At 45.7% G+C, this 16,926-nt stretch overlaps 1 protein-coding gene across 4 annotated transcripts in view; it reads right to left on the bottom strand.

Moving 5' to 3' along the window:
• arfgef1 (ADP-ribosylation factor guanine nucleotide-exchange factor 1 (brefeldin A-inhibited)) overlaps positions 1 to 16,926 on the bottom strand; it is a 43,103-nt gene that overhangs the window by 12,255 nt on the left and 13,922 nt on the right. For 2 of the 4 annotated variants that reach the window (XM_079291595.1, XM_079291597.1), the window contains exons 3-15: positions 14,397 to 14,565; positions 14,105 to 14,251; positions 12,067 to 12,246; positions 9,384 to 9,714; positions 8,594 to 8,719; positions 7,546 to 7,793; positions 7,188 to 7,321; positions 5,226 to 5,460; positions 4,091 to 4,190; positions 3,614 to 3,753; positions 3,397 to 3,505; positions 1,063 to 1,264; positions 851 to 962 (exon numbers count right to left, since the gene is read on the bottom strand). In XM_079291595.1, the coding sequence (XP_079147721.1) occupies positions 851 to 962; positions 1,063 to 1,264; positions 3,397 to 3,505; positions 3,614 to 3,753; positions 4,091 to 4,190; positions 5,226 to 5,460; positions 7,188 to 7,321; positions 7,546 to 7,793; positions 8,594 to 8,719; positions 9,384 to 9,714; positions 12,067 to 12,246; positions 14,105 to 14,251; positions 14,397 to 14,565 (2,233 nt within the window). Of the gene's footprint in view, positions 1 to 850; positions 963 to 1,062; positions 1,265 to 3,396; positions 3,506 to 3,613; positions 3,754 to 4,090; positions 4,191 to 5,225; positions 5,461 to 7,187; positions 7,322 to 7,545; positions 7,794 to 8,593; positions 8,720 to 9,383; positions 9,715 to 11,552; positions 11,607 to 12,066; positions 12,247 to 14,104; positions 14,252 to 14,396; positions 14,566 to 16,926 lie in introns of all 4 variants that reach the window. The other 2 variants (XM_079291598.1, XM_079291596.1) reach the window with 2 other exon arrangements.

The raw sequence follows: 16,926 nt of genomic DNA, 5'->3' as shown, positions 1-16,926 counted from the left end.
CATTCCTCTCATCATAAAAAGGGAAAAAGCAGACAAAGAAAATAGATTTCAACGCCGTAAAATAGAAACTTATTACTCTGCTTACACTTCCTACTTATAACAGCAGGACTATCCAGTCAGTGTGGATTAGATGAATACTTGTTAGTATTCATGCTTATACCACTGCATCTAAGGGCCCTTGTTTCTGAGCAGATGTTATAAACGCTCTTTAATGCTGATTATCGTTGCGCACAGACACCCTCGAGGCGTTCCAATCAAAGCGAGCGTGCTCCTCATTAGAGTTAACATCTACGCTGCTGGTCGACAGGCTTTCGATTATTGGCTTCTGTGCGGTTTGGCCGGCTGACGCACAAGGAAGAGAGCGCAGAGTTTGTTGAGCTCGACTGGCCATTTGTATATATTTGCAAAGCATTCTGCTGCCACTTCAGCTGTCGGACGCTTATTTTCTTGAAGGAGCCTCCCCAGACAGATTTCTTAGATCCGAGAAAAACGCCTCTCAAATCGCCACAAAGGTGGAGGCTTGAGATGATGTTGAATAGTGAAATAAACTCAGTAACAACATGTCAAGAGTGCAGGTGAGCCTGTAATCATTTTACAAATGACATCAAAAGAACCATGTTTCACATCAGTCTTCTCTTTGATACATACAACACACATGTTTTTGCGGGTAGAATGAAACATCTGCACCTCAAACATCTGCACGGTGACTTTGTATTTGTTTAATTATCGTGATCTTTTGGTCCAATCTTGGATTCCTCCAAGAACATAGAATTGTATCATAAGTGCACCACACTGAGATAAGTTGTGTTGATCATGCACGCTTCTGTCTAGGATTTGTGCACTTTTTTACCGAATCAAGCCTCTCTTCCTGGTGCAAGAACTGAGCAAGATCCTCTGGGGTTGTACCCAGCATGCCTTGCTCTTGAAGGTACTGGATTCCTCTCTTTGGTTTCTTGTTGAACCTGTGTCGAATCCAAAGACAAACCTTGTACTTTAACCAATGCAGTGTCACAGAAACAACAGGATCAGAAATGCAAAAATCGAGTGCGTAGTCGAACTTACAGGTCGATGCCTTGCTCGATGATCTCCTTTTGCTGTTTGAGGACCTCAAACTGCTCGGGGTTGTCAGTACCTGACATCTGTGTGCTGTAGCTGCCGATGCCAGACGAGGCCGTGGAGTCCAGAGAGTTAATGCTCCCATAGCGATTTATGGTCTCCGGGGCCTTGGTCTCTGTGCTCTCCTGCTCCGATGGTTTCTCTTGACCTGAAGAGCAAACGACACAAGATAAGATAACCCAGAAGGGACGATAGACGAGTGGAAATAAATAGAGTATTTCTACTGTTACTGTCAGAGGCAACGCCCTGGAACCATCACTAAGGTGTGAGTTTTTAATAGAAAGTCTGACGCTGGCACAAACCCAGCCTGGAGGCTTAAAAGATGAGCGAACTTAATGCTCGTAGTGTGGGAGAGGCTTCAGTAATTGAAAGGGAAAACTGCAACACAGAGAACAAAATGACCCTGAGGCCTTCTAGGTGATTGTTGTTGGCAGGGAGGGTATGCACACCGGTGTTACTCACATGCACACAAGGACACGCATTCACACAAAGCAAGGGCAAGGCAGGGTAGATATTATAAAAGGTAGGTTATCTTAAAAGCTCCAGTCAGTCAATGAGGAAGCAGCCACAATTTAAAAGCCAAGAGAGGTGCTGTTTTTCATTTTTTTTAAGCCAGCCAGAAACAATATTTGCTGCTGCAGGAGCGGGTCCACCCTGTAACCCAGTGTTCGGGCCAGGCATCCGATTACCCATCGGAAACTCTTTAAAACATTCACAGTGTTACGGTAACGTGAGCTCAAAGTGTGCTCCCCATTCTTAGGCTTACAGCGTGGAGAGGAAACTACAGAGAGGGAGGGAGGAAATTAACTGAGGAAAGACTTTATAACATATTCCTTCAGATGAACAAGCAGCATTTGTACCCATCGAGTTCAGAACACGGATCTCTACCATCCATTGAATTACACAGATACATGGTTCTGGTTACAATCTATTTGGTGTAAGTGGGTAACGGGAAACCCAACAAACAACACAGGTTATAGAAGGCGAGGCTAGTACAAAATCATCTCAAGCTACGGGGACACAACAGGCTTAAAAAGGAGGGATTCCTATCACAGCAACACTCTGTGCTCTTCTGCTGTTACCTGCTCTTGCTTTGAAGATGTACAAAAGAGGGAGAAAACGACACAACAAGGGAAGATGGAAAGAGTCATATATTGTGCTGGAATGCATCACACAATTCAATGTATCGTCATCACAAATATGCAGTTCGATTATATGAGCAAGAATCGTCCTCTGAAATCAGCCAGCAAGGTGAATTCAACAGGACAACTTCAACCCGTGAGCTTCGGCCACAATAGATGACTAATGACAAAGGCTTTGGCAGAAGCGACCCTGCGAGTGAATACAAGTCTGCCGGTTAGCCATGAGAGCTTAGCTCATCGCCAGCCTGTGGATAGGTCCAGGGGCTTGTGGGATATCTTTTCCAGCCCTTTCACAAAATTGCGCTTGCACCTCGGTTTGAGCTCCTACTTGAGAAACCCTCCGGTGTGCAGAAGACCCAGAGGCCAGTCTCACATGCAGGATATACTCTTGACTGTATGTTGGCTTCAGGTACCGCTCTGTTCTCCACTAAACCTTCTGGATTAGCCCGTCTGCGATGGGCCTACAGGCATTACCTCACGGCCCTCCTCTGGCTGGAGCCCAGCTGACGAATGCTCGCTTTCCTCCTCGGAGCGATAGCTTCCACCGATCAATCCTACAAGTGATCGCAGCCGAGCTGACGGATGGGAGCTTTATCGCTAACCCCGGTTAACCTCAATGATGAACTGCTGCCAAAAAAACGGGTTGATCATTGGAAGTTCCAGCTTTATAACCGTGGCCGTCTCAGACACACACACACTTTCCACAACACAAGTTCAACTCTCCACAGACTATCGAGGAGTAACACCAGTGTGGGTTTTTATGGGCAAAGGCCAAGAAAGCGGAATACTGCAGGCACACAAACAACTCCAGCATGCACCGTCTGTGTTCAAGCCGTGGACGTAAAGTCAAACTGATCACGTCTTGATATATGAATATGGAACGCAGCGAGATAAACCCTCTTCAAGAATTACTAAACGCTCCCCCTTGCAGTTTAATTCATCATTCAATAATAGTGATAGTTCAGCAGTAATACTACTTAATTCATTGTCTTATATTGACCTCGACTAAAATACAAACATGAATTCTGCCTCTTATGAGTCTAAAGACTAAATAGTAATCTGTGTGTAGACTCAGAATGAACAGAATTGGGTCTGACAGCTGCCGTGATGAATTACACTCGTGTGGAGCATTTCTTACCGAGGCTGGTCTGGGAGTTGGGGTTGACGTATTGGTCTTTACTCCATTCGACCATACATTTCAGGATGGACACTAGACATTCGAGGCCTTTCTTTCTCAGGGTCAGCTGCTAGAAAGGGAAACAAAAACAAAATGACAGTGTTATGAATAACTGTAAAAAAACATAATAAATGAAGCACAAAAGACATTTGAAAGAAGGTGAGAAAATGAACAGCACCTGCAGGGTAGATGTGGCGAGCTCGTGGCCTCCGCGGCCCTGCGCAATTTTTGAGAGGTCGTTGACCAACCGCTCGAATATGTTAGCAGCATTCAAGTCGCAATCGTAGTTCACGTAGATGTCCACCACACCCTGGGCATCTGGGGGGGGGGGGGGGGGGGGGGGGAGAGAGAGAGCGAGAGAGAGCGAGAGAGCGAGAGAGAGAGAGTTCATCAGTGAGAATCTATGAAACGAATGTAGACTGTGTGCACAGCTTTTATAGAGTCTGGAGTCAAGTAAGCACAAATAATTACAGGCTAATAATTATAGGTTATAATCATTCAATTAAAGGGGACATATCATGCTTCATACTTGTAATTTTGGGTCTGTCTACATGCTTTAATGTTGATAAAACATTATTTTTCTCATATTGTCTGTCTGAAACACTACTAGCTACTGTAAAGAAAAGATGGAACACATCAATCTGGAGGCACAAACCTGCACATATTCTCGTGAGGGTTTGTATGACCATCCACTTGTGGTCGTAGGAGCTTGTGGACGTCTCCAGAATGTACAGGAAAATCTCCTTGAAGAACACCTGAGGACAGAGTCGGGAGGGGGTGGGGGGGGAGGCAAAAACACCATCAATTGCCTGCACGGCCCAGATAACACAATGTCCTGCGAGAGCCCACACGACCCACTTCAGTAGACCAAGCGAATACAGCAGGTGGCCATGCGTTAGAAACCTTGAACCAACTCAAACAGAACATATAAACCGGGCAGCAGAAAGGGCGTCATGGTGCAAGAATGTCACAGTACTCTGTGAGAAACCACATATTCCATCATTGGTCTCAGCTGCCTGCTGCGTTGACGAACGGAGTCAAGACTGTCGGCGTCATAATGTTGTGCATGTGGTGTTCTTAAACAGAGAAAGATTCAGAAAAGAAGAAAACCGGCGCACAAAGTTCAAAAACTGATTCAAATGAACAATTTGACAGTGCTGCTTTTGTTACTGTAATCTGCCGTGTTGAATATGTTTGCAAGCTTTCCACTTAAGTCATTCATGTCCCAGAAGGAGTGTCAGCTGCCAGAGAAGGTGTGAAACGTATGCATCCCGTCAAGAAGAGGTGGGTGGATGTATAAATACAGCTACTGTAAGAAGCCAACTGGGTCGTCAGGTTTTTCTCTGCATATGTGAATGAAAATACAGCTGGGGGGGGGGGGGGGGGGGGGGGGAACTGAAAGTAAGAAACTGAACACACAGAGGAGAGCACACTGCTGGAGAGCGACAGCAGCAGGTACCAGCTGTCAGTAAGCCAGAGTGCTGTTTTTGGTAGCGTGGACGGCTTTTGTTGCATCACGTTAAAAGCTTAAATATCTGATTACGGTGAAGCAGCTGCAGAGTTATAGTCTGTAGTCGGATAGCGGTACAAAAAAAGCTTAGGCGTTAAGCCTGAAAAAACCCTGAAAAACGTAGCGTCTTATCGTCGTCGCATTAAGGTCTATTCAGGCTGTCGGCAGAGTAATTGCCACCCATATCTCTGTTATTACCGTTAAACTTTCAGTCTAAGAAACTGTCAACAAAACCGGAATTTTCCTCAATGAACGCAAAACACTTTAGCGAGCACGTTACCTCGATTTGCATCTTGAGGTGCGTCTTGAAGTGGGAGAGCAGAGTGAGGAAAATGGAGAGTGAGAGTTCAAAGACCTCGGGCACGGAGGAGACGCCGTTCTTGGACAGGGCCACACACAGGTACTGCTTGATGGCGTTGATGAACATCTCGTTCGTCTTGAAGACGGGCCCGGCGTTCTGCAGGATGGACAGGAGCAGCTGGAGGGACAAGACCTTCGATCGCAGCTCGTGGGACCTGAGGTGAGACGCGAGAAGGCATCGTCCAATCCGATGAGCATCGACATTTCAGACGTAGAATACATTCAGCGGGAAAAACAAAGACGTCTCACTAAAAACAAAGTACGTACAGGCAAATTATCTGCCCTTCAAGAAACGTTACACCTCAAAGAAACAGCAGCGTCATGCACACAGAGACCACATCATCCTTTATTTCTCTATGTGAGAGTTAAAAATCTTCAACAGCCATCAAAGAAATGCAAGGGCAAATAAATCAAAGCTGCTCGCCGTGTAGAGCTCTCTGCTTGTCTGAACTGCTTCTCTGCAGCAGCAGGACAGAATAACTGGAGCTGAAACAAACATACTTTCAGCTACTTTATATGCCGAGATTGGCTGCCTCGGTAACGTCTTCCTTCTCTGGAAAGCAGACAAAGCAGAAAATGTGTCCAAAAATATAGACTTTTTTTTCCTCCTCTAAAGGGGCCACTGCTACCAAAGCACACACGCATGCATACTCGTGGTAAATTAAAAGAGAAAAATACGAGCAGTATTGCGTCCTGATTTTAGGAGAAACTGTTAAAAGTGAACCACCATATGTATATAATTTACATTTATAAATTAAGTAATGGTAATAGGATGCACAGATGCATCTAAATCCAAGGTGTTGTACAAACGACTACATTACCCACAATTCAACAGAACAGGAGGTTTGAGTTTGTCGTTACTTGTGCACGTTCAATCAAACGAGCTACTTGTGGGGCATTATAGAGGCCGACATGTTAATGGAGCGCAATTATTCTAGGAAGGACTCAAAATCTCACTTCCTTTCATATCATTTTGAAAGTATTTTTTCAACCATGACGTAAGATCATTTTGTCATATTTGACAAAAGCATTTTTTAAGAGGACGCATCCATATTAAATACACATGTAACTTCTACACTTTTGAGCACCTGAACAAATATAAAAAAATCCAACAGAGGAGAGTGTTGTATGCTTTGTCCTATAAATCACCACAGGCACATGATAATCCATTTAGAGTACCTTCTGATGGCTAAGGTAATTCTAAAAACAAGCTTTTTTTTTGCCCGTGTGCTGTAGTGTGTGTACGTGTGACACAAGAGAGTGAAACATCAGGCTGTGCAGCCTCGTTAGAAGAGTAAAAGCTTTCTGTCTGGCAGTGACGTGACGCATCAGTGCCGAGGAAATTGACTTGGCCTTCATCAGACACACACACACACACACAGCTCTATTGCATTCATTTTCCAACGCTATTGAAGATTTGAAAAGATTAGCTAAATAAAAAGTAAACAAATATTAAATTCGCCCCACAGACACTGTGAATCGAGTTATACACAGAAACCAGATGCAGGAAATCCTGTTTCACAAAAGCTACTGCTATCAGGACGAGCCAATCGGATGCCTCTATTTTGGCAAACCAGAGCATGGTCAGAAGTCATATTGAACGACGGCAGATTAGTTTCCTCCTTTCTGGTGCTTTGAAAAAAGGGGAAACAGTTCAAGAGTGGATTCATGAAAGCAGGAAGTGATTCAGAAAAATCTGAGCGATGCCTCATTGTCTCCTTCGTCACCATTTATCAAAACACTGCAGTTATTACTGGAGCAATCCTCGTCTTAAACCGTGACTAATGACTTTTCTTATAACCAACACAGAGCTGAAATGAAAAAAAGAGAGCTGATAACACTGTAATCCCATTGCTGCACACCACATGGAATGAATTCTTACTTGGGATCGGGTGGTCCATCCGACAGCGGTTTCATCGACAGCTTGCAGAGCGAGCGGAAGACGAGGAAGGCATCTTTCTGGAGGATGTGGGAGAATTTTGCACCTGGCGGCTGTCCCGGCGCTGCTCCCGACTCCTACAGAGACACAAAAACAGTAAACTCAGTGTGCAGTTAGCAACATCTTCTTTCACCGAGTCTCAGTACAGCTATTCAGCAGGGCCAAAATGCTACATCATAAACAAAGTTAAACATTTTGAAAAACGAGCCAACAATCACAACACATAAAAAAATGGAACCAGTAGATTTTACTTTGACTTGAACTTATAACTAAAATGTAATAACTCTGGTCCGTCCTTAACCTGAGTGTCAGTGGACGAGAGAGACAGTCTGTCGTCGGGCAGCGAGGGGGTGAAGCTGGCAGAAATCGGCGTGCCGGGGATGCCGTTGGCGTGGACGTGCTCGCTGTCGCTACCCAGGGTGCCCTCGTCCTCCAGGGAGCTCTGGGTGCCCTCCGTCACCGCTTCAGCCGGGTCCGACTCCGCCGGCTCGCTCTCGCCGCCAGACTCCTTAGTGTCGGAGCAGAGGTTCGTGGGGTCCAAGCAGTGTCCTGTGGTGGGGATAGAGCAGGGAGGAGATGGACAGGGGTGACACCTGGATCTATAATCTCGATGCCTTGAAACATCCTCCACCGGGAATCAGGACGTGTTTCATAACCGACGAGGCGGCATTAAACTCTCAGACCTAAATCTGGAGTTAGTCACGATGTTCTGGTCAAGTACAAGGAGAGAAAATGGCAACAGCACATTGGTGAACAGCATGCTGAGCAGCATCTAAGAGAGCTTTCAGGATACTAGCGTGCATTTCTGCTCCTCCCGACCACTAAAGCTCAATTGTAAAACTGCAGCTCGAGGGTAAAAGTGTATTTGAAAAAAGGAAGCCAAAGCACTATTCCTTTGTGTGTCTGAATTAATGACGCTTCTTTTAACATTTGCACACAAAGACAGGAGTGCTTTGGAAGCACAGTCTGCCTGTCACCTGGGGTGTCACCTTGACGAATGCACTCACTGATTCCACAAAGCATTCTGCTGGTTAAATGTGCAAGGGTCAGTTTTGCATAAAAAAAGTGGGGGAGAGCAAATCCACATAACCTGTATTCTATAGCAAACAAAGGGTGAGCAAACTGAAAAGGGCTCATAGGAGCTGCTGCTATAATGCACCATGAGAAACACACCCACTTGACAGATGACTACGGTGGGTTGTGCAAGTAATCCCCTTCTTTTGTCCGTGTGGCCTCTACACCATTATTACCCCCAATGTGCTTATAAATAAAAAGAGTTTCGGACACTCGGAGAATAATAAGTTGAATTTTTCATCGATAGTTTTTACTGCGTACAGAATACATCTCACCTCCTGCAACCGTGTTGACCACCTCCTGCAAAATACTCTGCACGATTTCCTGGGCTTTTTCTTCGTAGTTTGGCGTCTCCTCTTCCTCCTCCTCACCTGCCTCTGGATTCTGCTGGGCTACTGCATCTGAACAGCACACACACACACACACACAAAAAAGAAAAAAAATCCTCTTTGTTGACTAAAAGGCACAGAGGGCGATCAACTCATCCGTTCAGCTATATAAGCATAGTGCATTCTGGTGCCAGCATCCATAAAGCTACAATGTCAGTGAGACTATTTTGAATCCTTGCTCTTCATATTTATTTCACACCGGCTCTCTCAGTGAATGAATGAGCCATTGTAGCGCTGCATGTGCTATCAAATGTCGGCAAAAAGTAAACACTGGTTCTGGAGGCTTTTCTTTTCTGTTAATGAAATTGCACAGAATGTCAACAGTGAAGGCTTTCATCGAGCACAGTCACAAGATGTTTTCACTCACCAAACACACCCAGCCCAGAATGTAGATAAAGCTCAAGAAGTATGAAATGTTTAACATATGTGATCTGAAACATTTATCTGGCTGTTAATCAAGTGTGTGTTTGTATTGTGTCTATTGAATATTTACATTTTTTACTTGTTAAAACCTGATATTAGGGAAGAACATAGTGTAACATGTGGAGGGTCAATTCCAAACAAACTGTTATCGTACTGTCTTTTATGGTCGATAAAAGGAGAACAATAAAGGGAACTCATGATACATTTTATAAGAATATAGGACAATAAAATAATTACATGTACGCAGTCTTACTCTGTGCTGCTGCTGTGGCTTGATCTGCCTCAGTCTGTTCATTTTCAGCCACGCAGAAATCCGAACCATTTTCTGGATCTGGGCTCTCTCCCTGCTCCTCCTGCTCCCCAGACACAGACCTGCTGCTGCCCTCCGGGGCGGGTGTCGAGGGGGTGGACGGGATGGTGACGCCGGGAGTTGGAGGGGTGACGGCCCCGTTGGCCCCCTGGGACAGACCCTTGTCCGGCAGGTGGAGGTGAGCCTGGAGCTGGGGGGAGTCTGGCTCGGTGTGCTGGGTAACCGGGGAGTGCTGCCGGTGCCGCTCTCGCTCCAGCTGCTTTGCTTCCTGTAGCTGTGAGGGGCGGACACACACACACACACACACACACACACAGAAAAAGACGGGTTAAGATGATGTAAACAAACTCAAAACAGCAGTTACAAGTTCAGATTCCCTGAGGGCTCACTGAACCCAAAGCCACAACACTCCCAGATGTCAAAGCAGAGAGCAAAGACACCACTTCTTATATTCTTTTCTAACATCGACAGTGTGTAAAGCATACATTTAGATGCGTGTTCTTGGAAATGTATATGAAAACGCACTCACTGAGAAGAAGTAGGACATGCTTCTAAAACAGCGATGAGACAAACTTTGTGGAATCGATTCATGCTGGCTGGTGTGAACTGGGGCTATTTCAGTCGGCTGGTGGCAGAAGGTGTTTCAGATGGCAAATGGCTCATACAGCCATGACCTGGGCTTGATGCGTCATGCCTGACATGCATCGCTGCTTCCGATAGGGACTGCTGGGAAAGTGTGGCTATGCTTCAGCTGGGTAGGCCGTGAGCTGAAAGTGGGTCACGAGGATATTTGCACACGGTTGTGGCAAGAATATGTGACGCGAGTGTGTTATTTCAGATAATAGATTGCATCAAGGCAGAGGTGAAGTTTGGTATCTCCACTGCCGATCTCAGGGGGGGGGGAAGTAACTTATGCGCACAGTTCAACACCGATACAAGTGACTAAGAAAAGAGAGCAAACTATTACAAGCAGTGGAAGTTCTCTCAGCCAAGCTAAATCAAAAACAGCCCACGGTGCATCTTCAAGCAAAGTGCTTTTGTAGAACTGTTTGGCATAAATGTAAAAAAAAATAAAAAATACAAAACATAGACTTGAGGGACTTGAAGAGGAAAAAGCACAGTGACTTCAGAGATGTATGGGTTACAGATGGAAGTATAAACAGTGTGACACAATTACAAAACAGGGGTGATAGATGGCGATCCTTCTATTTGACTCGCTTTTGAATTAATAACTGTAATTAGCAGAATACATCTGCCAAGTGCAGGGACACTGGGGGGGAGTCGGTATTCTGTCTCATCACTCTTTCTAGCCACAAGTCACAATTATACAATCTGCATTGTATAATTGCATTGTACATTTTAAACGTAAGCAACTCAACTCAACGACGCACATTCCGAGTGAAACAATTAGTATTGAAAATGAGAAACGGTAACGAGGCCAGACAACGCACCTGAGCTGGAGGGGACAGGCGAGGCAGCGCAAACAAACTAAGCTCATTATTTAAATGCCACCTCAGTCGGATAGTGAAGGCTGAGTCTGTGTGAGAGTGAGCCAGACAAACACTGTGTGTGTGTGTGTGTGTGTGATCATACCATGCTGAGCTGCAGTCACGAGGATACAGCTACACACAAACACAGAGAGCGGATCTCCCTGTGCAGCAGCACAACACCACACAGGCGGTGACAACACAATAACAGGCCTCTGCCTCAGAGTCGGCCTCGTCTCTCCATCTCTACCCCCCCGACTGCTTCTTTCTATTTCCCCGTCTGACTCAATACCAGTCGCTCATTGTTTTAAAAGAACAAAACGGAACGAGACAGGCGTAAACCTTTACCACGCTCAGGTGCGAGCGCGAGCTAAAACGTAAGTTGGGGCGGGAAAAAGCGTGATGATTTGTAGGCAAGTCCACAAAAAAAGCCACAGCACAAGCATATGGTGGAAGAAGTACACAGCATACCTGCTCCTGTGCAGTGTCGGAGCAAAAAAAAAAGGAAGAGAACGAATGAGTGCATGAACGGATGATGGGGGGGGGGGAAAGCGCAAACACAGACACACAGAGAAGAGTTTGAGAGTTCTGATCAGGCAAGTCACGGCAGTCCTGCACGCTTTACCTGGCGGTCACGCTTTCTGGAGGCCAGAGACCAAGATAGCTTGTGATTTGTAAGCTACGTGTCCAAAAGGAAGGGTGGGAGGCAGGTGAGGGGGAAAAGTGTCATTCAAAAAGAAAAAGATGACATTAGAGCAAGCTTTTTACCTAAAATCGTCCCTCTGGACACAAAGCAAACAGTAGACTTCAATGAAATCAGGATTTGGTGGTTTGAGTAAACCATCAAGCAGAAAGCTTTCCCACACAATATAATGTCTTTCATTATATTTTCCGATATCATATAATCATTAATCCGAAATGACCCCATGCCGGTTTTACATACTTTTAATTGGTTGCAGCATCTTTAAACTGCAACTAGATTTTTTTTTTTTTGAATCGAAAATTTGGGCGGTTGTTAGTCAAACGTCATCAGACAACGGCTCAAGGGAGGAGTTGCCCTCTCTCTCACTTGTGTGTGTCTTTCTACACAAACAGGTTTATGTGTTACGAGTGAAGTCTTTCCACAGGGTTGGACATACTGCTTGGTTCTCCATGCGCGCGAAGATGACGTTGAGCATCTGTGTGAGCGTGGCCTTGGCCGTGGTCTGGTTGATGAGGTTCTTGCTGGCCAGGTAGATGTTGTAACAGGTGCGGACGGCCTGCAGCACGGTGCCCTCGTGGATTTCTATGTGCTGGGATGTCACCGCTGTCAGCAGCGCCTGGAGGGACAGAGCGGAAAGACAGACGGTGTCAAAGTGGCAGATAGATAGATAGATAGACAGACTTTATTTCAGACTCGGGGTCCATACAGACAGATACATAAAAAGACAGACACAAACAATAAAAGTACATAGGCCTAGTTATCATACATAACCAGAAAGTTATCATTAAAAGAGTTGAGTTTTTCCAAGTCTTGCTTCGGTAAGAATGTCTCTTGTAAGCATAGAATGTCACAATTCTCCAAAAGGTTGTCAACAACCATGCGGCGAGCTTTATCCCCAACGCTCTGGCCCACACGCAGGCCACGACAGTTGTACGACAAAACCCGGATATACATTTAGCAAAGCAAGTGAGTGCCCATAGCACCAGCAGGCAAACTTATTCCCCCCACAGCAAGTGCACGGTTAGAGCCGATAACTCCGATAGCGCCGGACAAATGCCCCTTCTGGCCAGAGCTCCGGAATGCACATTTCATCAAACTCATTGCATTCAGCAGATACTTTGAATGAGCTGAATCTTCTGTGGACAGTGTCGATCTTTCGACAGTCGACCTCCCGGCTGAGTTTTTCCTTAAGATACGCAGATAATGTTTCAGCGTCTAGATCTGGTGAGAACCTGGTCGCAAAGACACTCACCAGCTTTGTGTTGACCGTTTTGATGCTGCCCACAGCTCCGGTCCCAACAACAGGCTTAACGTTGCCGGGTCTCTTTTTCCGCCCGGGGGAACTCGCTAAGGCAACTCTTAATGTTGTTTATGTCTTTCTGTGCCCCTTTATGGGAACCGTACCGCCGTGTAGTTTGGCAGAGTTCAAACTCAACTTTTTTCGAGGACTCCATCCACTCGGAGTCAAACGTGTTCGCAGCCAGCAGGACAATCTCGTCCTGACTTAATGTCTTCATTTTCACGGCGAGAAAGTTAAGCAGCTCATCCTCAACAATAACTTTGCCGTCAACAGTTTTATAAATCTCAGGTTTCATTCGAGACCGTTTAAATGCAGGAGCGACCGAGCCTCGATGTGCATCGTCCGCCATCTTGGAATGAGAGAATAAGGTCAACCAGTTCAACAGAATAACAGAGACGGGTTGAGATGAAGAGTATATCGTAGAAGGAATTACTGTGTGAGATAATAGGTCCGTGCAGAGAGGCCTGTGATTGGTTGAAGGTACATGTCTATGGAGCAGAATACATTTAAAAACATAATTTCTAACTTATATTATGTTACTTCACACACGTGTTTTTCAGGTTTTTCTGATGGGCCTTGGGAACGTTTCAACACGTGATCTCATCATTTGTAAAAATATGTCTCGAAGGCCTTTTCCACATGAACGCTTCACTCCATAAAAGCTCTGGAAATCTTTACATGTCAGCGTTATGTTCAAGAGCAGCCCTGAATCTTTTGCCAAGTCCAGCTCAGAGTTCACCTGCTCAGGACCCGGTTAACACTTCCATGACACTGCAAGTGTGAATCACTAACTGAAAGAGCATACGGACGAGGGAAGTTTATAAAAATGTAAAAACACTACAACTACAGCAAATAGAATGGGTACAGTGTCTTCAAAGTACTGCATTCTCCACTTCACACTTTAATTGCCTCGTTAAGGCTCATCGCCAAATAAATGATCACATTCATAACATAATTCCACATCTACTAAATGAGTCTTTTCAAACATCTTATTGATTCAACACAAACATAATTCTCGTCTTAAAAAGCAGCGACTTATAACGTTGTGAACAGACAGTACAGCAAAGTGATGCAAAGACACATTGATCTGCTTTTCTGAACTATTATTGCGATGGCGAGTCAAAGCGTCCCAAAGTCTCTGTGTATTGAAACCGTGACGAGGACAGCGGCACACCTTAATGATCTGTAGCTGCACGCCCTCATCCGTCTGCGGCCCTTGGAAACAAGCGCAGATGGTCTCGATGATCCTGTCGATGAGCTTCTTGCCCGGGGCCGTGTTGTCCGGGGCGCTGCCCGTCAAGTGGCCGTACGCTATCAGCTTCTACAAGGCAGAAAGACGTGCGCACACAAACACACAAATATGACTTGCAAGGCTTTTTTTTTTTTTGTCGACTTGATTCAAGGTAGCCGTGAGATCTCAGAGGAAACGTTTAGAGATCGGCAGTCCCACGTGTCCTGCCACTGACCTGTAAACAGTCGAGCGAGGTGATGACGATGCGGCGACATTTGGACTGACATGCCAGCTCAAACGGCAAGAAGTACTTGTCGGCTTCGATGAAGTTGGTCTTTGATTTGATTGGCGGTAAAGTGCTGGAGCCCGATTTGCCTTCTCCACTGGGCGGACTCGGACTAGGACTAGAACACAGAACAAAATGAGATGAGATGAACACAGCGATCACGCAGTCCAGTCAGTCAGCCGGAGCCAGTAGAAAAGAAACACGACACACTCACTGTGTGAGTGTAAAGATTGGCGTGTTTCAACAACCTCTAATGTCTTACCCTGGATCCTGTTCCTCTGGGAAAATGCAGAGTAACAAAATCTTTATTACACTGAATTCAATGTAGTGCCTGACTGCTTCAACTGCCTCACGTGGTCTCTCGTAGGGAGGGGTAGTAATCCCAGAGGGTTACTATTCAGGCTTTGCCACGTGTTCATGCTGACACAGCATCTCCTGGTCTTACAAACGATACAGACACTTTTCTTTCTGAATTTTTTAAAGACCAGAGACACAGACATAAAATATGGACCACTGCTCTCAGCAGCCCCGTGTCTACGGCATTCCCCAAGCACAGCCACCACACCCAGACTGCACTAGCTGGAAGAAGAGAAGAAGAGAGGGCGGGAGGGAGATAGAGGGCAATAGAAAAGGATGACTTCGGCTCCTTTCAGAGAGACGACCTCACCCGGTATAGAGAGGAAGGATGAAGTGCCTTGTGAAGGACGGGGAGAGGAAAAACAGGCATCGAGTAGCACGAATTAAAGAGGAATTAGAGTGAGATGAAGAGAGGAAGCGAGACGAGCTAAGTAAAGGAAGGGAACAAAAACAATATTACAAGAGCGATCTGAAAACAGAAGAGGAAACAGGCATCGAGTACCAACGGATGAAGAGGAAACACTGCAGTGCAAATATACAAACAGACATTTAGAAGAAAAATAAAAAAATAGCGAATCTGTATTACAGCCTTCTCAGCATTTTCAAAACCTTTTTGGACAACAACATCAAAGTGGAGCTGTGATTGAGCTCATCTGTGCGGTCTGACCCAGCCTCCATCGCTCTCAGCTGTCGTGTGTCTGCAGGGAGCTCTTCTTCTCCTCCGGCTTATTCCTGGACTCCCTGCTTAACGTCAGCTGGCCTGCTCCCTCCCTTATAATCAGACCAGCGTCGCACTTAGCCTGCTTAATAAACATAACATGGCCATTAACTGGGCTTCAGTCAGACGGTAACGGTCTACATCAGAGACTCTTCACTTACAGCTTAGCAGCACCTATTTTGCCACCAGATTCGTATGCGAGTAAGTCAATATAATATCAATAACCTGATGTGAGTAAATGTTAAATATTTGGCGTTCGCAATATTGACGTGAGCAAACGTGACCCCGTCTCCACTCAAGGTACCCTTACTCCGGAGCTTTCAACAGCGCTGCATTGCGCCGACTTCTCCGAAGCCGTTGAAGTTTGCTCGAGTTGCCGTTGAGCCGTCGACAGAAATAATTCAGTGTTTGTAATTTGGATGTATGCGTATTTGCTTTCTTCCCAACAGTAAGCCGAGAAGATCAATTCCCACCTGGAGTCTCCGCCGGTTGCCTGGCAACCTCACAGCGGCGATAAGACTACAGGAAGTCACAGCGGCCGGTGGCAAAAGTCCAGCACATAGTCCACCCCGAAACACCTCGATGTGTCCTCTTTACACTTGGTCTAAGTCTATATATCGATATCTAAATGTTAAATATCACAGCATGTAACCTGACAATATAGCTCAGTGCCATCTGATCATTGTATCGACTGTATAAACAGATCTATGATATCAAGATGTATTATTCTAGAGCGATATCAAATTACATATCCTGAGACAGATATCGGCCATCACTGTTGAGATGTTAAATCTGGCCTCGTTTGCGACTGTGCTACAGAATACACACACAAAGGGAAACAATTTGAATCGGACTGCAAGTTCACACAACAACAAAAAGTGTATTTGTATTCCTGAGTAGCACTGCGAGACTATTGCATCTATAGAACAGGCAAAATAGCTGAGAGTTGTAAAGTGCCTGAGATGAATCCGAAAGCAGCGGGGTTCGTGCGAGGTTGGGTGTGGCTGGCTGCTCACAGCTTCCACATCTCTCTGCCTTTGATCTGGCGACCCTCACCGTAAGGGTTAACATTCGGATGAAGTTGGTGACTGCCTGGTAATGCTAATTTGGAGTGAGTGGAAAAGCTGGAGCGAGATAACGGGCGGTGAATATGGAGGGAGGAGGGAGGGGAGAGTGTGTGAGAGAGAGAGGAGGGGGGGAAATAAAAAGGAAACGGCCGGAGGAAGAAGGGATGGGGAAGAGGAGCGGTGGCGATCATGCTACGTTTCATTTCAAGCCCGCATTATTTGGCAGCCCACCAAACGTGCACACATACACGGACTCTCAAAAACAAGTCCAGCATTAGCCAGGGGTTCATAAAGAAAGCCATTAACGAGAAGACAAGGGGCTGCTGGGAACAGGCCA

This window comes from Melanostigma gelatinosum (assembly GCF_949748355.1).
Source record: "Melanostigma gelatinosum genome assembly, chromosome: 20".
In the NCBI taxonomy this organism is placed as follows: domain Eukaryota; kingdom Metazoa; phylum Chordata; class Actinopteri; order Perciformes; family Zoarcidae; genus Melanostigma; species Melanostigma gelatinosum.
This window is presented reverse-complemented; position numbering and strand designations above follow the sequence as displayed.